The following is a 19,099-nucleotide window of genomic DNA, read 5'->3' on the forward strand; positions in this document are numbered from 1 at the left end:
AGAATGGTTATTGTAAAAAGGGAAATTTGTTTTTTGGATATAAGGAGGCTTTATAAATCAACAAATGATTGGATAGAAATGAGGAACTCCAGGTGCTGGTTAATACAGAAAAGGACACAAAGTGTTGGAGTAACCCAGTGGATCAGCATGTCTGGAGAACATGGCGAAGTCACGATTTGAGTCGAGACCCTTCTTTATTCTCGACCCGAAACATCACATCCATATTCTCCAGAGATGTTGTCTGACTTAGGCAGTTACCCCACCACTTTGTGTCCAACAAATGATTAGGGTTCAGTTTACTCAACCTCTGCAATGTTACCTACAGTTAGAAATTCATAATTTTTGTTTCGGTTTAGGGCTTGCTGTTGATCAGCAAGAATTAGGGACAATGTTTCGCTGGGCACGAGTGAGATCAGATTCTATTAAGTGAAGGAGAGGGATGTTAGGCATATATCTGATCATTGAGTTATTCTAGTCCACCTGATTAGGTATATATCTTGCAGCATTTGTCAAAGATGGTGTGATTGTGTCACATAGGCTAGATTAGGTATCTGAATGGAATCTTAATTTACAACTTCTAATACAAATTATAAATTCATTACCTTGAAGAACGACAGGATATTTGCTGCATTCTATTTTGGTGCAACATCAAATTTAAGTAATTCATTGTCCAGCATAATGCTCTTCTTTAAAAGAAAATACATGCAATCAAAAATACTTCAGATTATTTGTAGGTGAATTGTTGCTGAGATTGTTCTACATTGCAATTGTTTCAATACCAAATTAACAACTGTCTCTTTATATTCAATACATAATTTCCTCAAATATATTGTAAGTTCTGAGAAAAAAATGATCATTTGTTTAAGTAACATTGATTATGCCTTCTATACCAAAGATGTGTAAATCGTATAGAATATTTGCAGAGTCATGACTGTCATCGTGTAACTATATATTATATTAATCTGTATTGCCAATGGGCTTGGTTTTTGCCATGTTTGGAAGTGTTGGAGTGAGGAATTGGAAAGCGTAGTCTTTTCTGACTTCACAACTGTCCCATAATAATAATAATAATAATAATATTCATTTATTGTCATTGCAACGAGTACAACGAAATTAAAAAATAGCCAATCCTGACGGTGCGTACAAACATATATGCAATAAATGCAAAAACAAATAAATACATAAATACAATTAAATACAATTATATTAAGTACAAGATTTTTTAACGGTGTTGCCTAGTGCAAAGGTAGTGTTCAGTTCTCGTATGGCCCTGGGGTAAAAACTGTTCTTAAGTCTGTTTGTTCGGGATTTGATCGACCTGAAACGTCGACCAGAGGGCAGATGAACAAACAGACGGTGGCCGGGGTGGGATGGATCTTTTATTATTTTGCCTGCTCTACTGCCACTTCAAGTATTTATGCGGTTTATTTATAGTCAAAGTAATTTGATTTACTTCAGATGCACTAGCGAAGTACATTTTTGGACAGTCAGATTAAATTGTTTATTGCAGGTAGTTATTAGTACTTCTAAAATTTACTCTTGGTTAAAAACACCATGATTTTATGCTTCAATTCATCTTGAACTAAAATATGTTTCAATATAGCATTGTGTTGGTATTATTTTATTATTGTCGTGCACTGAGATAGAGAAAACGTGTGCTCTTCAGTCAATTCATACTATACATGAGTGCAATTAAGTCATACAGTAGTACAACTATACAAGTACAATGGGTAGTTTAGAGATACAGTGTGGTTACAGGCTCTTCGGCCCACTGAGTCCATACTGACTATCAATCATCCGTTCAAACTACTCCTGTTATCCCATTCCCTACAAACTAGGAGAAATTTACAAAAGCCAATTAACCTACAACCCTGCGTGTCTCTAGGATGTGGGAGAAAAACGGATAACCCGAGGAAACCCACATGGTCACAGGAAGAACGTGCAAACTCTACACAGACAGCACCCAAAGTCAGGATCGAATTCTGGTCTCTGGCACTGTGAGGTAGGAGCTCCGCCACTGTGCTGCCCCTGCATAGTGCTAAAAGAAAAGTATCAGAGTCCAAAATATAATGTAACAACATTATAGCAATACAGGGAAAGTGTAGATTAACAAAAAGTGCAAGGGGCACATTGAGGTAAGCTGGGCGATCAGGCCTACACCTCAGCTTATGAGAGGATCATTTAGTAGTCTGATTACAATAGGGAAAAAGCTATTCCAGAATGCAGTGATATGTGTTTTCGAACGTTTGTATCTTCAGCTCAAAAGGAGAGAGAGGGAATAAATAGGTTGTATATGAACTCTTATGTTGGCTGTTTTCCTGAGGCATTGTAAACTGTAGATAGAGAATGGTTTGCTTGATGGATTGGACTACATCCACAACCCTCTGCAATTTCTTCCTATTTTGGTCAGATTTGTTGCCAAATCAAGTTATAAAGCATCCTGATAGGATGCTTTCGACAGTGTATCTGTGGAAATTGATGAGTTATTGGGGACATGCTGTTAGTGTGCTTTCTTGGCAGTAGCTACAATACGGTAGATTCAGGACAAATTGCTGGTTATATTTACCCCTAGAAACTTGAAGCTCTGAACAATTTCTACTTAAGAACCAAGAACTTAAGTTGAGTGAGATGTTTACATCAACTCGTTTCCTGATGTCAATAACTATCTCCTCCTTTATGCTGACTTTAAAGAAGAGGTTATTGTCTTGAAACCTTGTTACCAAGTTATTTATCTTCCTGTACTCTATCTTGTCATTGTTCAAGACCCAGCCTGCTAGGGTAGTGTCATCTGCAAACTTGTAGATGGAATTAGAACAGAATTTGGTCACAGATTTAAGTTTATAGGGACAAAAGCAAGGAACTGAGAATGGATTCTTGTGGGGCACCATTATTGAGAAAGTGGCCCACGCAAATTACTGCCTCATTCACGTGAACCTGTATGTTTGATGCTTTAATAGTCATTCAGAACAGAAACAGGTCCTTCGAACCAATTTACCAATGCCAATCAGGTTTACAGCTGAGCTTGTTCCATCTGCCTGCGGATAGTCCATATACATCTAAAATCTTTCCGGGTACCTGCCTAAATGAAATAAAAATTAAAAATAAAATGGAATTTTAAAAAATTGCCTTTCATGTCTCTTTTAAATCCTCTCCTCTTGCAATTCCATGCTCTCTAGTTCTGTACTTTTCTAACCTCGGAAAAAGATTGTGACCATCAACCTTGTCTATGCCTCTCATGATTTTGTATACCTATATAAGGTCACCTCTCAGCCTCTTACACGCCAGGAAAAAAAGTTCCAGCCTCTACTTATAACTCAAGCTATCAAGTTCTGGTAACATTGTGGTGAAACATTTCTGCACTCTTCCCAGCTAAATGACATCCTTCCGATAGCAGGGTGGCCAAAACTGCATACAATATTTCAAATCATCAATGTCTTGTACATCAATAGCATGAAGTTCCCGTTCTTGTACTCTGTACCTTTACCAATGCATGCAACTGTGCCAAAAACCTCCTTCCCTATCCCATCTACCTGTGCCACGTTTATGGAACTGCATATGTGTACCATTAGGTCTCTCTGCACTCAAACACTCCAGAGACCTAACATTTACTGTGCAAGTTCTACCTCGGTTTGACTTGCCAAAATAAATCACTTCACACTTGTCAGAGTTAATTTTCATCTTCATCTTAGTTATTGTGTGTCATCAGGAATACGTGGTTCATGTTGAAAAACTCTAGGTTTCTAGGTTTCTCAATGGTTAATGTTGCATATGTGCAGAACCAGTTTGATTCTGTGATTGTTTACAATAAATATTATCAAGTTGTAAATATTATATCTGGTCTCCACACTGTGGAAAGAATGTGAAGGTTCTCCAGAATAGTTCAGGATATGCAGAATTTTTAATTAGTGTTGTTGGAGATGCTGGGATTTTAATTGAAGCAAGGGACATTGATTTGGGGTGGGGGGGGAGGGCAGGGTGGAAGTGCGCAGATAATGATGGATTTAAATAAAGCACACAAGCTGTTCATATTTATTTATGCGACAAAAATAACTGGAAGGGCAGAAATTCAGGTTTTGTGCAAGAAATGCTTGTGCTGCATGGGGAAGTTTGTTTTGTGCAATAAATGCTAATGACCTGGAAAACACTGACAATGAGGGCTGCGGAAGAGGAAATGGGGTAAGCCACTGAGCAGAATTGGAGAACTACTTAAATTATTCTTTGGAGAACCAACTCAAATTGGCCAGCACTGAGACACAGCTGGTAGAGCTTCTGCCTCAAAGCGACAGAGAACCGAGTTCAATCCTGACCTTGGGTGCTATCTGTGTGGAATTTTCACATTCTCCCTGTGAGCTTATGGGGTTCCTCTAGCTCCAGTTGCCTCCTACATTTCAAAGGTGTGTGTTTGTAGGTTAATTTGCCCTTTATACATTGCTCCTCGTGTGTAAGAAATGGACGAGAAAGTAGGATAACATAGAACTTGTGTCAATGTGTGATTTTGATGGTCAGTGTGGACTTAGTCGGCCAAAGGGCCTGTTTCCATGCTGCATCTCTAAACTAACTCAAATTCTTGGGTTGAACATTTGTCTCTCACGCCATTACACCTCTTATTCTAAATTTTTAAGGAGCTTATTTACTGAAGATTTGGTTCCTGGGAATAGGTTTAGGAACTGAGAACTAAAGCATTTTAATTCCCTTGCCTTTTACATCATACATCTTATACACACACATTTGCAATGGAAACCATTAAGTGAATATACTTGTAAATAGCATAGTGAATTATCTTGTTCATTAGGGATGATAATAGATGCAACATAAAAGAGAGAACATTTGTCAAACAGCTTCATTAAATCTACCTGATTGATGTATGGGACACTGTTTTAACCAAAATGTTGCACTGAAATGAACTAGGTGGCATGCTGTAACCTTGATTAGTCTTTAAATCCATAACCTTTGTAGAAGGGCCTCTACCAACTGATTTATGGTTTGCCACTTTTCGGTGCTCAAGAATTATTGTTGCAATAGAAAGCAGTAGCAAGTATTTCTTGAAATATTCGTTTATAATCTCTTCTGCAGTTTCTGAACCCCGTGGGTTATTTTTGTACTGGCTACATGTGCATGCCACATCAAGTCACTTATTATAGACAATAGACAATAGACAATAGGCGCAGGAGTAGGCCATTCAGCCCTTCACCCCAGGGCATACTGAGCAGGGCATAGATTTGGGTGTTTGAATATTGCTCTGGAGAAAAATCATGAGAGAGCAACCATTAGTTTTCATGTGACTTTTGTACCCGCACAAATAATCTTCATAGATTTCCAGCATCCACAATATCTTGCCTGTGTATTATTTTAACAGGTTTGTACACAGTGTATTTTTATTAGCCATGTTAAACTTAACCATTTCTTGTGTTCCACATGTTTATGCATGTCTGAAGAAGGGTCTCGACCCAAAACGTCACCCGTTCCTTCTCTCCTGAGATGGTGCCTGACCTGCTGAGTTACTCCAGCATTTTGTGAATAAATACCTTCGATTTGTACCAGCATCTGCAGTTATTTTCTTATACTATATGATTATGCACCTTGGTTGACTTGAATAGAATTGTATTAAACCTAAAGATTACTGTATTTGTGGATTTCATTAACAGAACAGGCACTTGAGGCCAAATCATTAAATATCTTTAAAAATTGGATGAAGTTCAAAAGTCTAAAGATATCAATAAGTGTGTGAACAAAACACGAACGGGGTACTGAATTTCAATTATTACCCATGATTGTAATGAGTGGTGGATCAGGCTCAAAAGGGTTGATTGACCTGGATGAAAGGGTTGATTGTCTAGGTTTTTCTAACTGCCCATTTGATCCATTACTTTCTGTATTACTGCATTTTAAAGAACTTATTTTATGAGCCATTTTAGTCATTAGTTAATGCAAAACCAATTTTACTTCACATCATCTCTGACACTTTCAATTCTGTGATTTTTGACAAGGTCTTCAGTAAATCTTAATTGTAAAGTTGCTCATTAATTGAAGGACTGCTGTTGTGCTGGTGAAATATTCTGTGTTAAATTAGTGTATTTTGCGGAGACAGCTGTTTGTATCACTAAGTTATGCTGCAAGCACATTAAGCAAGACCTAAATATGTTTGTACTTCAGTTTTTTATTGTATAGTCTTGTATCTCTGCTTTTAATTGGTAATCCTAAATCATTGTCCTCTTGAGTTTTTAAAAAAAGTGTCCTTTCTAAATAGGTGGCTAATATAAACCCAAAAGACAACTCCTATACTGTGAAAGATTTTGTGTATAAGGAGGTCCAGCGGGACTGGCCTGGTTACTCGGAAGAGGATCGGCAGTTATTTGACAAAGTGGTTTCCAGGTAAATCAAATCTGGGTTAGTAAATTTCTCTAACCTTCATTACTGAAAAGCAACAGATTAGTTCTGAAAAGTATTTCAAGGAAATTAAATTAAGCTGAGGGGGTCCATTTTATTAAGATATCTGATTTTCATAATCCTTTGTACATGACAAACAAGAGGGAAGATCATTGGAGTCAACCAACATACTACTATTTTAATACAATAATCAATACTATGGTTTTGCATCTTCATTGGCGATGGAAAGAGATTAGCAAGTGTTCTCAAGTGCAACTTAATGATTTGCTACATTAAATACGCACGGTTCTTATTGTTACTACTTCAAAGGCTCTCCTTTAACTTCTATAAATTGCCTTTTATTTCATCCATCTTAATCATTTAACAAGAGTGCTCATGACTGCACTTGAGGACATTATCATTTTGCAGTCTGGCTTCCCAGTTGCTAACTGTATTTGCAACTTTGATATGTGTACAAGAGCACCTTGATCTCTTTGAACACTAATCTTTCAGTCTCTAAATTGAAAAAATACTCTACTTTTCTCTTTGGTATGTGTGCCAAGTCCTTTTGGATTCACTTGACTTGTCTGAATTGCTTTGAGGCATCCCTTCATCCTCCTCACAGTAACTATCCAACTTTGTGTCATCAACAAACTTGGACATGCAATGCATCCTCTCACGTAAATCATTGATGTACGTGCTTGTTTACGCTCATTCCTATTTATCAAGTTCCCCCAATCTGCCATCGTCAACTCACACCTTGTATCTTGTCTGATTTTTTTTCAATTCAGCAATCTGGTTTTGGATTGAAGCAACTCGCTTTCAATTTTTATTTTTATATAAAATTTTATCATATTTTGATTTTTTTCCTTTAGATTCCTTGCGTATCAGATTGTCAATTAATTTTGTTACTCATAAACAATTCAAAATACCCTGTTCCCTAATTGATTAGGCAAACCATCTCAACACACTTCATGAATTTATACTCCATGGATTTAGAAGTAGAGTAGGTAGATGCTTGGTTAAAGATTTGGAGCGGCACATTGGTGCTGCAGTAGAATTGCTGCCTTACAACGCCAGAGATCCGGGTTCAATCCTGACTACGGGTGCTTGTCTGTGCGGCGTTTGTATGTTCTCTCTGTGACCATGTGGGTTTTCACCAGGTGCTCCGGTTTCCACCCACATTCCAAAGACGTGCAGTTTTGTAGGTTAATTGGCTTCTGTAAATTATTCCTCGTGTGTAGGATGGAACTAGTACACAAAGATCACTGGTTGGCACGGATTGATGGGCCGAAGGGCCCATTTCCACGCTGTACCTCTTAAAAACGGATAGGGATGCGAGGATGAGAGCACAATCTGATTACCTGAAGATCTCTTATTTCAAACAAAAGTAAATTCTAAGATATAAAGGTGCTGTATTAATGATGCAAATAAGTATAGCTGAAAACAATTTATGATTGTAATCTGAGGGGTGTCTTGAGTATAATATTTCCATATTTGTTTGCCATAGTGTAGATGTATATTAATTTTTAAGATCTTCAGCAAATAACTAAACATTTTCTTGGGATTTCTTGACAATAGTTGCAGTATATCACTTTATGCTAATGCTCTATTTGAACTGAATATGCATTGAAACTCTATGCTTGATTTGTGTTGTGGGAATACGTTGGCTAACTTTTTATTTAAGGCTATAATAAACTATTCTCTATTCAACCGTATTCTGTATGCTACGTTTATGGTCTCCAGTTCATTACAGGTAGAATAATTACTGCCTTTAGTTTTGAGATGTGCAAACCACCAAGCAGTAAAAGATTTAAACTAAATTAATTTGGATTGGGAGAGAAGCTAGCTGATGGGGAAAATTAACGATAGCTATTGTGAACAATAAGTTCACACAATTATTTTTAAAGTTCTTTCCTGACCATTATTTTAGAATGTAATGCATGGTCAGCAGACATGAATTGCAATTCTAGTTCTGTTTTGTAGTGGTTTGTATTATGCAATAAGAAGGTATTCACCATCTGAATGATTGGTAATTTTAATTTTGGTAAAGGGAAGGCTTGTCATTCTCTCTCGTGTAGCCTGAGATCAAATTCCTGACTGCCAGTGTTGTACATTTTTTTCACTTTGAAAGTATTGTACTAAACCCAAGGATGGTAATGTAAAAAGAGCTAAAATTTTGCTTCTAAGAATGCTTTGGGGATAAACCAGATAGGCTAAATGCATAGTGAGAAATAGGCTCTAACGTTTTTGTTCTCTGAATTTTAAAAACAGGAAATTATCTCAGCTGCAGAATTCCAACAGCCATCCAACGGAACCTGTTCCATCAAGCTCCCCGAAAGGTAGAGAATCTGCATCCCCACCAGAGGTTGGTAAAAATCAGTTGAGAAGTTTGCAATGATGGTACTGATTTGACAAATCTTACCTGTTAAATTATACTTTAAATAGTTCATACAGCACACAAGGGAAACAAGAAAACCCATTGTAGTTATGTCTTTTTTCCAATTTCCTTGTGGTGAGAGTTGGAGGGGTACGTCAGAAAATAGCATTCCTTTGCATGTTTCCCTTACCTGTCCAAGCAATAAGTAGCTATGAATATGGGAGGGATTTCAAGATAACCTATGCTTTCTTGTCAAGTCCATGAATATACTGTAACATCCCGAATCTGCACCGGTCCTTTTTTTTCCCCCACCCTCACAGCATCATGGTTGAGCCTTCTAACTTCTCTCTCTGGCCATCACACTTAAATGGCCTTATTAAGGTCACAAATTAGATTTTATATGACAGTGATAATGGCAAACTATCCTTTTTTATTTCTCTCAAACAGAAGGGAAAATCGGAAGTGTCAGTATTACAGTATAGCAAAGGGGATTACAGAGGCATGAGGCAGGAGCTGGCCAAAATTGACTGGAAGGAGGCCCTAGCAGGGAAGACGGTAGAACAGCAATGGCAGGTATTCTTGGGAATAATGCAGAGGTTGCAGGATCAATTTATTCCAAAGAGGTGGAAAGACTCTAAGGGGAGTAAGAGACACCTGTGGCTGACAAGGGAAGTCAGGGACAGCATAAAAATTAAGGAGAGGAAGTATAACATAGCAAAGAAGAGTGGGAAGACAGAGGATTGGGACTCTTTTAAAGAGCAACAAAAGTTAACTAAAAAGGCAATACGGGGAGAAAAGATGAGGTACGAGGGTAAACTAGCCAATAATATAAAGGAGGATAGCAAAAGTTTTTTTAGGTACGTGAAGAGGAAAAAAATAGTCAAGGCAAATGTGGGTCCCTTGAAGACAGAAGCAGGGGAATTTATTATGGGGAACAAAGAAATGGCAGACGAGTTAAACCGTTACTTTGGATCTGTCTTTACTGAGGAAGATACACACAATCTCCCAAATGTTCTAGGGGCCGGAGAACCTAGAGTGATGGAGGAACTGAAGGAAATCCACATTAGGCAGGAAATGGTTTTGGGTAGATTGATGGGACTGAAGGCTGATAAATCCCCAGGGCCTGATGGTCTGCATCCCAGGGTACTTAAGGAGGTGGCTCTAGAAATAGTGGAAGCATTGGAGATCATTTTTCAATGTTCTATAGATTCAGGATCAGTTCCTGTGGATTGGAGGATAGCAAATGTTATCCCACTTTTTAAGAAAGGAGGGAGAGAGAAAACGGGTAATTATAGACCAGTTAGTCTGACATCAGTGGTGGGGAAGATGCTGGAGTCAATTATAAAAGACGAAATTGCTGAGCATTTGGATAGCAGTAACAGGATCATTCCGAGTCAGCATGGATTTACGAAGGGGAAATCATGCTTGACAAATCTACTGGAATTTTTTGAGGATGTAACTAGGAAAATTGACAGGGTAGAGTCAGTGGATGTGGTGTACCTCGACTTTCAGAAAGCCTTCGACAAGGTCCCACATAGGAGATTAGTGGGCAAAATTAGGGCACATGGTATTGGGGGTAGGGTACTGACATGGATAGAAAATTGGTTGACAGACAGAAAGCAAAGAGTGGGGATAAATGGGTCCCTTTCGGAATGGCAGGCAGTGACCAGTGGGGTACCGCAAGGTTCGGTGCTGGGACCCCAGCTATTTACGATATACATTAATGACTTAGACAAAGGGATTAAAAGTACCATTAGCAAATTTGCAGATGATACTAAGCTGGGGGGTAGTGTGAATTGTGAGGAAGATGCCATAAGGCTGCAGGGTGACTTGGACAGGTTGTGTGAGTGGGCGGATACATGGCAGATGCAGTTTAATGTAGATAAGTGTGAGGTTATTCACTTTGGAAGTAAGAATAGAAAGGCAGATTATTATCTGAATGGTGTCAAGTTAGGAGGAGGGGGAGTTCAACGAGATCTGGGTGTCCTAGTGCATCAGTCAATGAAAGGAAGCATGCAGGTACAGCAGGCAGTGAAGAAAGCCAATGGAATGTTGGCCTTCGTAACAAGAGGAGTTGAGTATAGGAGCAAAGAGGTCCTTCTACAGTTGTACCGGGCCCTGGTGAGACCGCACCTGGAGTACTGTGTGCAGTTTTGGTCTCCAAATTTGAGGAAGGATATTCTTGCTATGGAGGGCGTGCAGCGTAGGTTCACTAGGTTAATTCCCGGAATGGCGGGACTGTCGTATGTTGAAAGGCTGGAGCGATTGGGCTTGTATACACTGGAATTTAGAAGGATGAGGGGGGATCTTATTGAAACATATAAGATAATTAGGGGATTGGACACATTAGAGGCAGGAAACATGTTCCCAATGTTGGGGGAGTCCAGAACAAGGGGCCACAGTTTAAGAATAAGGGGTAGGCCATTTAGAACGGAGATGAGGAAGAACTTTTTCAGTCAGAGAGTGGTGAAGGTGTGGAATTCTCTGCCTCAGAAGGCAGTGGAGGCCAGTTCGTTGGATGCTTTCAAGAGAGAGCTGTTCTTGCCGCCAAAGTGGATAACCTCACATTTATCCACATTATATTGCATCTGCCACGCATTTGCCCACTCGCCTAATCTATCCAAGTCACTCTGCAGCCTCCTAGCATCCTCCTCGCAGCTAACACTGCCACCCAGCTTCGTGTCATCCGCAAACTTAGAGATGTTGCATTCAATTCCCTCGTCCAAATCATTAATATACACTGTAGATAACTGGGGTCCCAGCACTGAGCCTTGCGGTACCCCACTAGTCACTGCCTGCCATTCCGAAAAGGACCCGTTTATTCCTACTCTTTGCTTCCTGTCCGCCAACCAATTTTCTATCCACCTCAAAACTGAACCCTCAATACCGTGTGCTTTAAGTTTGTACACCAATCTCCTATGTGGGACCTTGTCGAAGGCCTTCTGAAAGTCCAGATATAACACATCGACTGGTTCTCCCTTATCCACTCTACTAGTTACATCCTCGAAAAATTCTATAAGATTCGTCAGACATGATTTGCCTTTGGTAAATCCATGCTGACTTTGTCCGATGATTTCACCACTTTCCATATGTGATGCTATCACATCTTTATTAACTGACTCTAGCATTTTCCCCACTACCGATGTTAGGCTAACTGGTCTATAATTCCCCGTTTTCTCTCTCCCTCCCTTTTTAAAAAGTGGGGTTACATTAGCTACCCTCCTTGGACTTTCTGCTTGGACTTTATTTAATGGCAGACAAGTCTTCAGTAACACTTCAATGACTATTCAAGGAATGGTTTCAACTCAGTTTAAAATAGCTTGCTGATTTTTTTTGTTACTCCTTGTTCTGGGCTTGATTCTGACCAACAGGAAACATTATTATAGCTCGCTGTACTTATTCATTATATTGCTATTGATTTCTGTTTAATTATCTGAAAGTTAAGGGAAATTGCTATAAAGTTTTCATGTATTCATGTGGATAAAACTACCACATGTGGTATTTGCCTTTGAAAAATTAATCAATATTATCATCAATGTTTTTGCAGAAGCGATTGCTACCTTCAGATTTTATTGATCCACTTGCAAGCAAGAAGCCCAGGATATCTCACTTGACCAATCGTGTACAGCCAACGTTTAATGGTGATATAAATCCCTCCGGTGAAAAAAACACTATTACTGCACCAGTCGTCCTTCCTCATCCTCCACCTCCACCAGCTTCTCCCCCTGCACCAGCTTCTCCCCCTGCACCACCGCCTGTGCCACTTCCAGTTTCAAATGTTCATACTGTGAATTCTAACTCCAATTCCCCATGCACACCTGAAGGAAGGGGAACTCAAGATTTGCCAGTTGATGTCATTGGTCAAGCTAATGAGAGTTATGTGGACCAGCAAGAAAAGCATATCTCTAGGACTACAGTAGAAAGTCCACCACACCAAACGGAGTGCTCGGAAATTATCAATAAAGACTGTTCTTCTAATGGAAAATTTAAAAAAAAAGCTAAAAAACACAAAGACAAGGAAAGAGAAAAGGAAAAGAACCAAGTGAAAAATGAGAGTGATAGCAGAAAATATAGAGGTGAAATTGGAGAGCACAAACCCATTAAAGTTAAGGATGCCAATTCTGATTCAGGTATGTGATGAAGTTATATATGATTAGATATTAGTAGCTATGTACAGTAAAAGGACAATTTATATTTTGAGTAACTAATAATTGCAATATATATAAATGTGGAATGTTATGACCAGCCTGTAAAATATGAATTAAGCAATTGTTACTTGAAGGCACATTGTGGAATGCTGAGCAAGGCTTGAAGGTACTAACCAATAACTGAATTTTTTTTAAAAAGCTGCTTCACATCCTCCCTTTGTCTGTTCCTGCACAGTAGTTAATTCCTGTCTGGATCATAAGCACCATTGTAGGTTGAAGCAATGAGTTGCTTTCTCTTAACAACCAATTTGTCTACAAATGTCATTGGTCAAGCTGATGAGAGTTATGAGGACAAGCAAGAAAAGAATATCTCTAGGACTAGTAAAAAACTGATTTGACTGTGTTGTTAGACATATAGAATGTTAAGCAAAAAACAAGCTTTCAGAGGAACACAGCAGATTGGGCACGATCTGTGGAGCGAAGGAGTAGATGTTGTTTCAGGACAAGACTATGTTTAGGACTGAGCCAAAATTACATTCCCTTTGCCTCCATGTGCTGCCTGACCTCGTAAGATCCTCCTGCAGCTAGTATTCTGCTCTAGATACCAGCAACTGTTGGCTCGTGTCTGTAAGGCAAGCCATCTAATTAAGACACATCTGAAAAAATTATTCATGTTATATGAATATTTGTAATCATCATAATATCCTGAAATTTAGGAAATTAATCTTTAAATTACAGGTGGCAAGCAGAGCAGCAGTTAGTGCTACTGCCTCTTCTCCAGGTACCTGGGTTCAGTTCTGTTTCCTGTATTTCCTGAGGTGATCTGATTTCCCAAAGATGTGTGATATGTCACTCACCAGGGTAGGATAATGGCAAAAAGAAACAAAAGAGAGTTGATGAGTATGTGTTGGACAGAATAAGTTGCAAGGGTACAGGGAAATAACGAGAGGGAAATGGGATGACTAAGTTTGCACCCCGGAACGAACATCGACTTGATTGACCAATTGTCTCCTGTGTCACTAAGATTAAGATGTATTTCTATCTTTCTGACACTGGGTCACAGCACAAAAACAAGCCCTTCAGCCTGACATGCCTATGCCAACCATCAAATACACAGGTAGACACAATGTTGGAGTAACTCAGCGGGACAGGCAGCATCTCTGGAGAGAAGAAATGGGTGACTTTTCGGGTCGAGACCCTTCTTCAGACTGATGTTGGCGGGACAGAGATAGTATGTAGTCGGAGACAGTAAGACTGTTGGGAGAAATGGGAAGGGGGAGTGGATGGAGAGAGAGGGAAAGCAAGGGCTATTTGAAGTTGGATAAGTCAATGTTCATTCCGCTGGGGTGTAACGTACCCAAGCGAAATATGAGGTGCTGTTCCTCCAATTTGCGCTGGGCCTCACTCTGACAATGGAGGAGACCCAGGACAGAAAGGTCAGATTAGGAATGTGAGGGGGAGTTAAAGTGCTGAACAACCGGGAGATCAGGTGGGTTAAGGCGGACTGAGCGGAGGTGTTCAGCGAAACGATCGCCAAGCCTGCGCTTGGTCTCGCCGATGTACAGAAGTTGATACCTGGAATAGCAGATACAGTAGATGAGGTTGGAGGAGGTGCAAGTGAACCTCTGCCTCACCTGAAAAGACTGTTGGAGTCCTTGGATGGAGTCGAGGGGGGAGGTAAAGGGACAGGTGTTGCATCTCCTGCGGTTGCAGGGGAAAGTACCTGGGGAAGGGGTGGTTTGGGTGGGAAGGGATGCGTTGACCAGGGAGTTGCGGAGGGAACAGACTCTGTAGAAAGCAGAAAGGGGTGGTGATGGGAAGATGTGGCCAGTAGTGGAATCCTGTTGGAGGTGGCGAAAGTGTTGGACGATTCTGTGCTGTATGCAACGGTTGATGGGGTGGAAGGTGTGGACAAGGGGGACTCTGTCCTTGTTGCGAATGGGGGGAGGGTAAGCAAGAACGGAGCTGTGGGATATCGAGGAGACCCTCGTGAGAGCCTCATCTATAATTGAAGAGGGCAACCCCCATTTCCTAAAGAATAAGGACATCGCCGATGATCTAGTATGGAAAACCTCATCCTGGGCGTAGATGGAGGAATTGGGAGTAGGGGATAGTGTCTTTACAGGAAGCAGGGTGGAAAGAATACACACCCGTGCTATTCTCATTTACCAACGCTTGGTCCACAGCCACAATGCCTTGCCAATTAAAGTGCTTGTCCAGATACATTTAAAATTAACTGCATCTCTAGTTTCCTGTTTGGTGTCATTCCCAACTTTACTGCTACTGTTTGGAGATCTAAAAATGGCTCCCACCTTGTTTTCTACCTGCTGGTGCTGTGTGATTCTGCCCAGACTGATTCTACATCTTGATTTTTTTTTAATGGCAATACTCTCTTTCACTATTTTTCTGATTTTTAGCTTTCCTAACAATTCCATCCCACTTTTTTTCCATTTTGACTATCCAACCTAAATATCCAATATCCGTGAATATTCAGTTCCCAGCCTTGGTCACTCTACAGCCATGCTTCAGTAATGACAATTATATTGTATTCATTTACATTTACATTGTATTGTTAAAGTGTTCATTTTGTTACAAATACTTTGTGCATTCATTATAACATGTTTAAATGATCTACCCTGCCTAATAGAACTTGGTTATCCTTGTGACAATGGCTTTCTTACACTGTTTTCTTGTCCTATCTGTAGTTTTTAAATTTTTATTTTGACTATCCTATAATGCATATAGAATTATAATTGGATAGTGATCTCAACTATAAGGCAGGACCTCATGATTCCAAGCCTTTCTGAATCCCAGAAATCAATGAAAAGCTATTTTAACCTGTAATTACCATCCAGAGTAACTGCAGTGTATTTCTGTAATACTTTCACTCACATTGTATAAGCAAATGTTCAAGGATGCGTTTTTAAAATAAGTGAATATTACAAGCTCATGTGAAATTGTCATTGGTAATTACAGTGAAATCAAAGATTAAGATGTTTGCACCTGATGTCTTACTTGGTCATTAGTCAGTAATCAAACAGTCAGTATTTTAAAATAGTTTGCTGTTTAAATTTTTATGGTATCTGCTTTTTAAATTGGGTGATATTAGAAGTTGGCATTGATCCAGAAGTGAATTTCTGGCTTGTCGTCTCATGCTGCTGGATCTATCACTATTTGGATTTTACAGCCACAAAAAAATGGTGGCAGCGTGAGACCTATGTACTTTAAGCCAATTTTAGTTAATAATCATGCTGTGTTATCTTTGTTGATTCCTGCAACACACAGGGTGGGAAAGGGTCTTGAAATTGCATTCTTCATCATTATAGTCACATCTGCTGCTTTTAATAAATTAATCCCTGAATGGTCCCTTGTCTGCAGGATTTGGAAACAGTAGGAGACTGACCGTGGGTGGAGATCTTAATTCTTTGACCTCTATTGTGTAGGTAATTCATTTAATGCCGTTACAGACTTGAAAGCGGTTATTGGTGGTGATTGAACTGACCATATGGCTGCTGCTGTTTGTAATCTGCAGAGTTTAAAACTAATGCATTATTTCCATTTGAAAAAAGAGCAATGCAGAAGCATTAAAAATATTCCCACAAGTTTTAGCTGCAGTGTGACAAAGGTCAAAGGTTTACTGCTTTTTTTGTGTGCCTTCTGCTGTATTTTGACTCATGTACACAAGTCTCTGTCCTCTTTACAGCATTGAACATAAAGTGCACTGGTTCCAGCAATTCTACATTACCAACCAAAAAACCTGACTATTTGGTGTGAGTAAATGTACTTTTCTCTTTTGCAGACTTTCCACAAATAAGTAAAATAAGTAAACTGCCATTGGTTACTTAATTTGGTCTGCTTTAGATGCTTAAATGTATTAAAATAATCTAAACTATTAAAGTCACTGTTTTAATTAACCAATTAATTAAATGGTTTCCCATATCTTTATTTTGTTTCCTTTTATTTGTCACAATAATAATTAGTTACAAAGTAAAGGTATAGGGAATGAACATTGTACACTTCGAGTACATGGATTATCAAAAAGTTTGTATTTCTATGAAAAAAAATTAAATTAGAAAAAAGATTTTCATTTCAAAATCTATGATCTCAAGACTAAAATGAAACTGGCTGGGGAATTAAGGAAGTGATCCCATGCAGACTTATTAAATATAGAAAGGTTTGGCAGAAATGGTTCATTCAGTGACCACTTTCAAAATGTTACAGAATAGCTTCTTAAAAATGGGACTTGGTGAACAAGCTCTTTGTTCTTGTTCTTTCTTATCTGTATACAAAAAAAGTTCCTTTCACTATCTCAGGACCACAAACATTTCATAACCAATGCAGTCCTTTTGAAAACATAATTGTTGTAAAGTAGAGGAGTGTGGCACCCCATTTTCATGCAATATTATGCCTCATATGAATGAAATTATTAATATCTTGTGAAAGGTTATTGTGGCTATTTAGATGTATGGACAAATTTCCCTTAAAATAGCCTTGTGAATCTAGACCAGAAGAAATAGCTTCAGATTCCAGAGACTGGTGCACCTTTCAATAAGATCATTGCTATACACTCTCCTGCCCTATCCCCACAACTCCTAACAGCTTTACAGATTAAAAATCTCTCAGTTTTGAATGCATTCAAGAATTTGATCTCCAACCTTTCAGGGGCAAAGAATTCCAGTGACTGGCAACCCTTTAAGACAAAAAAATATTTCTTGGTCTTAAAAGTGGAGTATCTTATTCTGAAACTATATGCTCAGGTCCTGCCCTCTGCAACAATTGAATGGATCCCTTTTTAACCTTATAAGCCTGCGAATATTGGCTCTGTTTCTCTACAACAGGTGCAGACAGATCTGCTGAGTGTAAAAATTTTGATTTTTATGTTTCTAAAGTGCAAAGATGCTGGATATCTGAAATATAAATGCAACATCTGGGAAACACTTAGCAAGTCAGGCCACAGTGAGCAGAAAACAGTGCAGCACAGGGCCAGGCCCTTCAGCCCATGATGTCTGTGCCAAGCATGATGTCAACTTAGACTAATCCCTTCTGTCTGCACAAGATCGATATTCCTCAAACCTGCATGTTAATGTGCCTTTCTAAAGCTGCTTATACACCACGATCATATCTGATTCCCACCACCACCCTCCCCGGCAGCACATTCCAGGCACCATCCATCCTGTTTTTATAAAAAATGTGGCCTGCACACATCCTTAAACGTAATTCCTCTCTCTTCAAAGTGAGGCTAATTTTACATTTCTACCCTGTAAAAAAAGATTGACTATCATCTATGTATGTCCCTCGTGAATTTCTTCTATCGGATCACTTCCCAGCCTCTAACACACCAAAGAAAACTATCCAAGTTTGTTAAACCTCTCCTTATACTTTTACTCTCTATTCCAGACTACATCCTTGTAAACCTCTTCTGTGCCCTCTCCAAAGCCTCCACGTCCTTCATGTAATTGGGACATCAGAACTACACACAATATTGTCTATCCAAAGATTTCAAGCTGCAACATGGTGTCTTGCTGCTTATTAAAATGCTTGAACCAATGATGCCAAGCATAACAATGCCGCCTTTTTCACTCTATCTACTTGTGTTACTTCTTACAAGGAGCAATGGATGTGTATCCCAAGATCCATCTTGTGCTAATACGGTTAAAGGTCCTCTGGTTAACTGTACATTTTCCCCTTGCGTTTGATCTTCCAAGTGCAACACTTGACACTTGCCTAGATTAAAACCTGTTTGGTATTTCTCCACCCACATCTATAACTGGTCTATGATCTATTGTAATCTTTGACAACCATCTTCACTGTCTGCAACTCCACCAATTTATGAGTCGTCTGCAAACTTGCTAATCAACCCACATTTTCATCAGTAATTTATATCACAAACAACAGGTCCCAACACTGATCCCTGCAGAATACTACTGGTCACAGACCTCCAGCCCGAAAGATCCCTGTGTGATTTCCTGTAAGTTCTTTACATTCTGACGAATAAAGATTTTGGATTAAGTAATGGAAAAAAAAATCACCATTTCTAAATTTGGACCGACTAATGACATCTAGAGCAAATAACCCTGGTAGATTTTAGCTTTTAGCAGGTTGCTAGCAATTTAACTCTTCAATTTGTTATGGTTTTTTTCTTCAACGGCATCTATACTAGTATCCTAGTATACTAGTATCAGAACTTGGAATAAAAATACCCTGC

At 39.1% G+C, this 19,099-nt stretch overlaps 1 protein-coding gene across 1 annotated transcript in view; it reads left to right on the plus strand.

Annotated features, from left to right (window-relative positions):
* ell2 (elongation factor for RNA polymerase II 2) overlaps positions 1–19,099 on the plus strand; it is a 71,493-nt gene that overhangs the window by 41,410 nt on the left and 10,984 nt on the right. The window contains exons 6-9 of the mRNA XM_078396472.1: positions 6,248–6,372; positions 8,641–8,734; positions 12,294–12,876; positions 16,598–16,664. Of these exons, the coding sequence (XP_078252598.1) occupies positions 6,248–6,372; positions 8,641–8,734; positions 12,294–12,876; positions 16,598–16,664 (869 nt within the window). The remainder of the gene's footprint in view (positions 1–6,247; positions 6,373–8,640; positions 8,735–12,293; positions 12,877–16,597; positions 16,665–19,099) is intronic.

Source organism: Rhinoraja longicauda, chromosome 3 (genome assembly GCF_053455715.1).
Source record: "Rhinoraja longicauda isolate Sanriku21f chromosome 3, sRhiLon1.1, whole genome shotgun sequence".
Taxonomy (NCBI): Eukaryota; Metazoa; Chordata; class Chondrichthyes; order Rajiformes; family Arhynchobatidae; genus Rhinoraja; species Rhinoraja longicauda.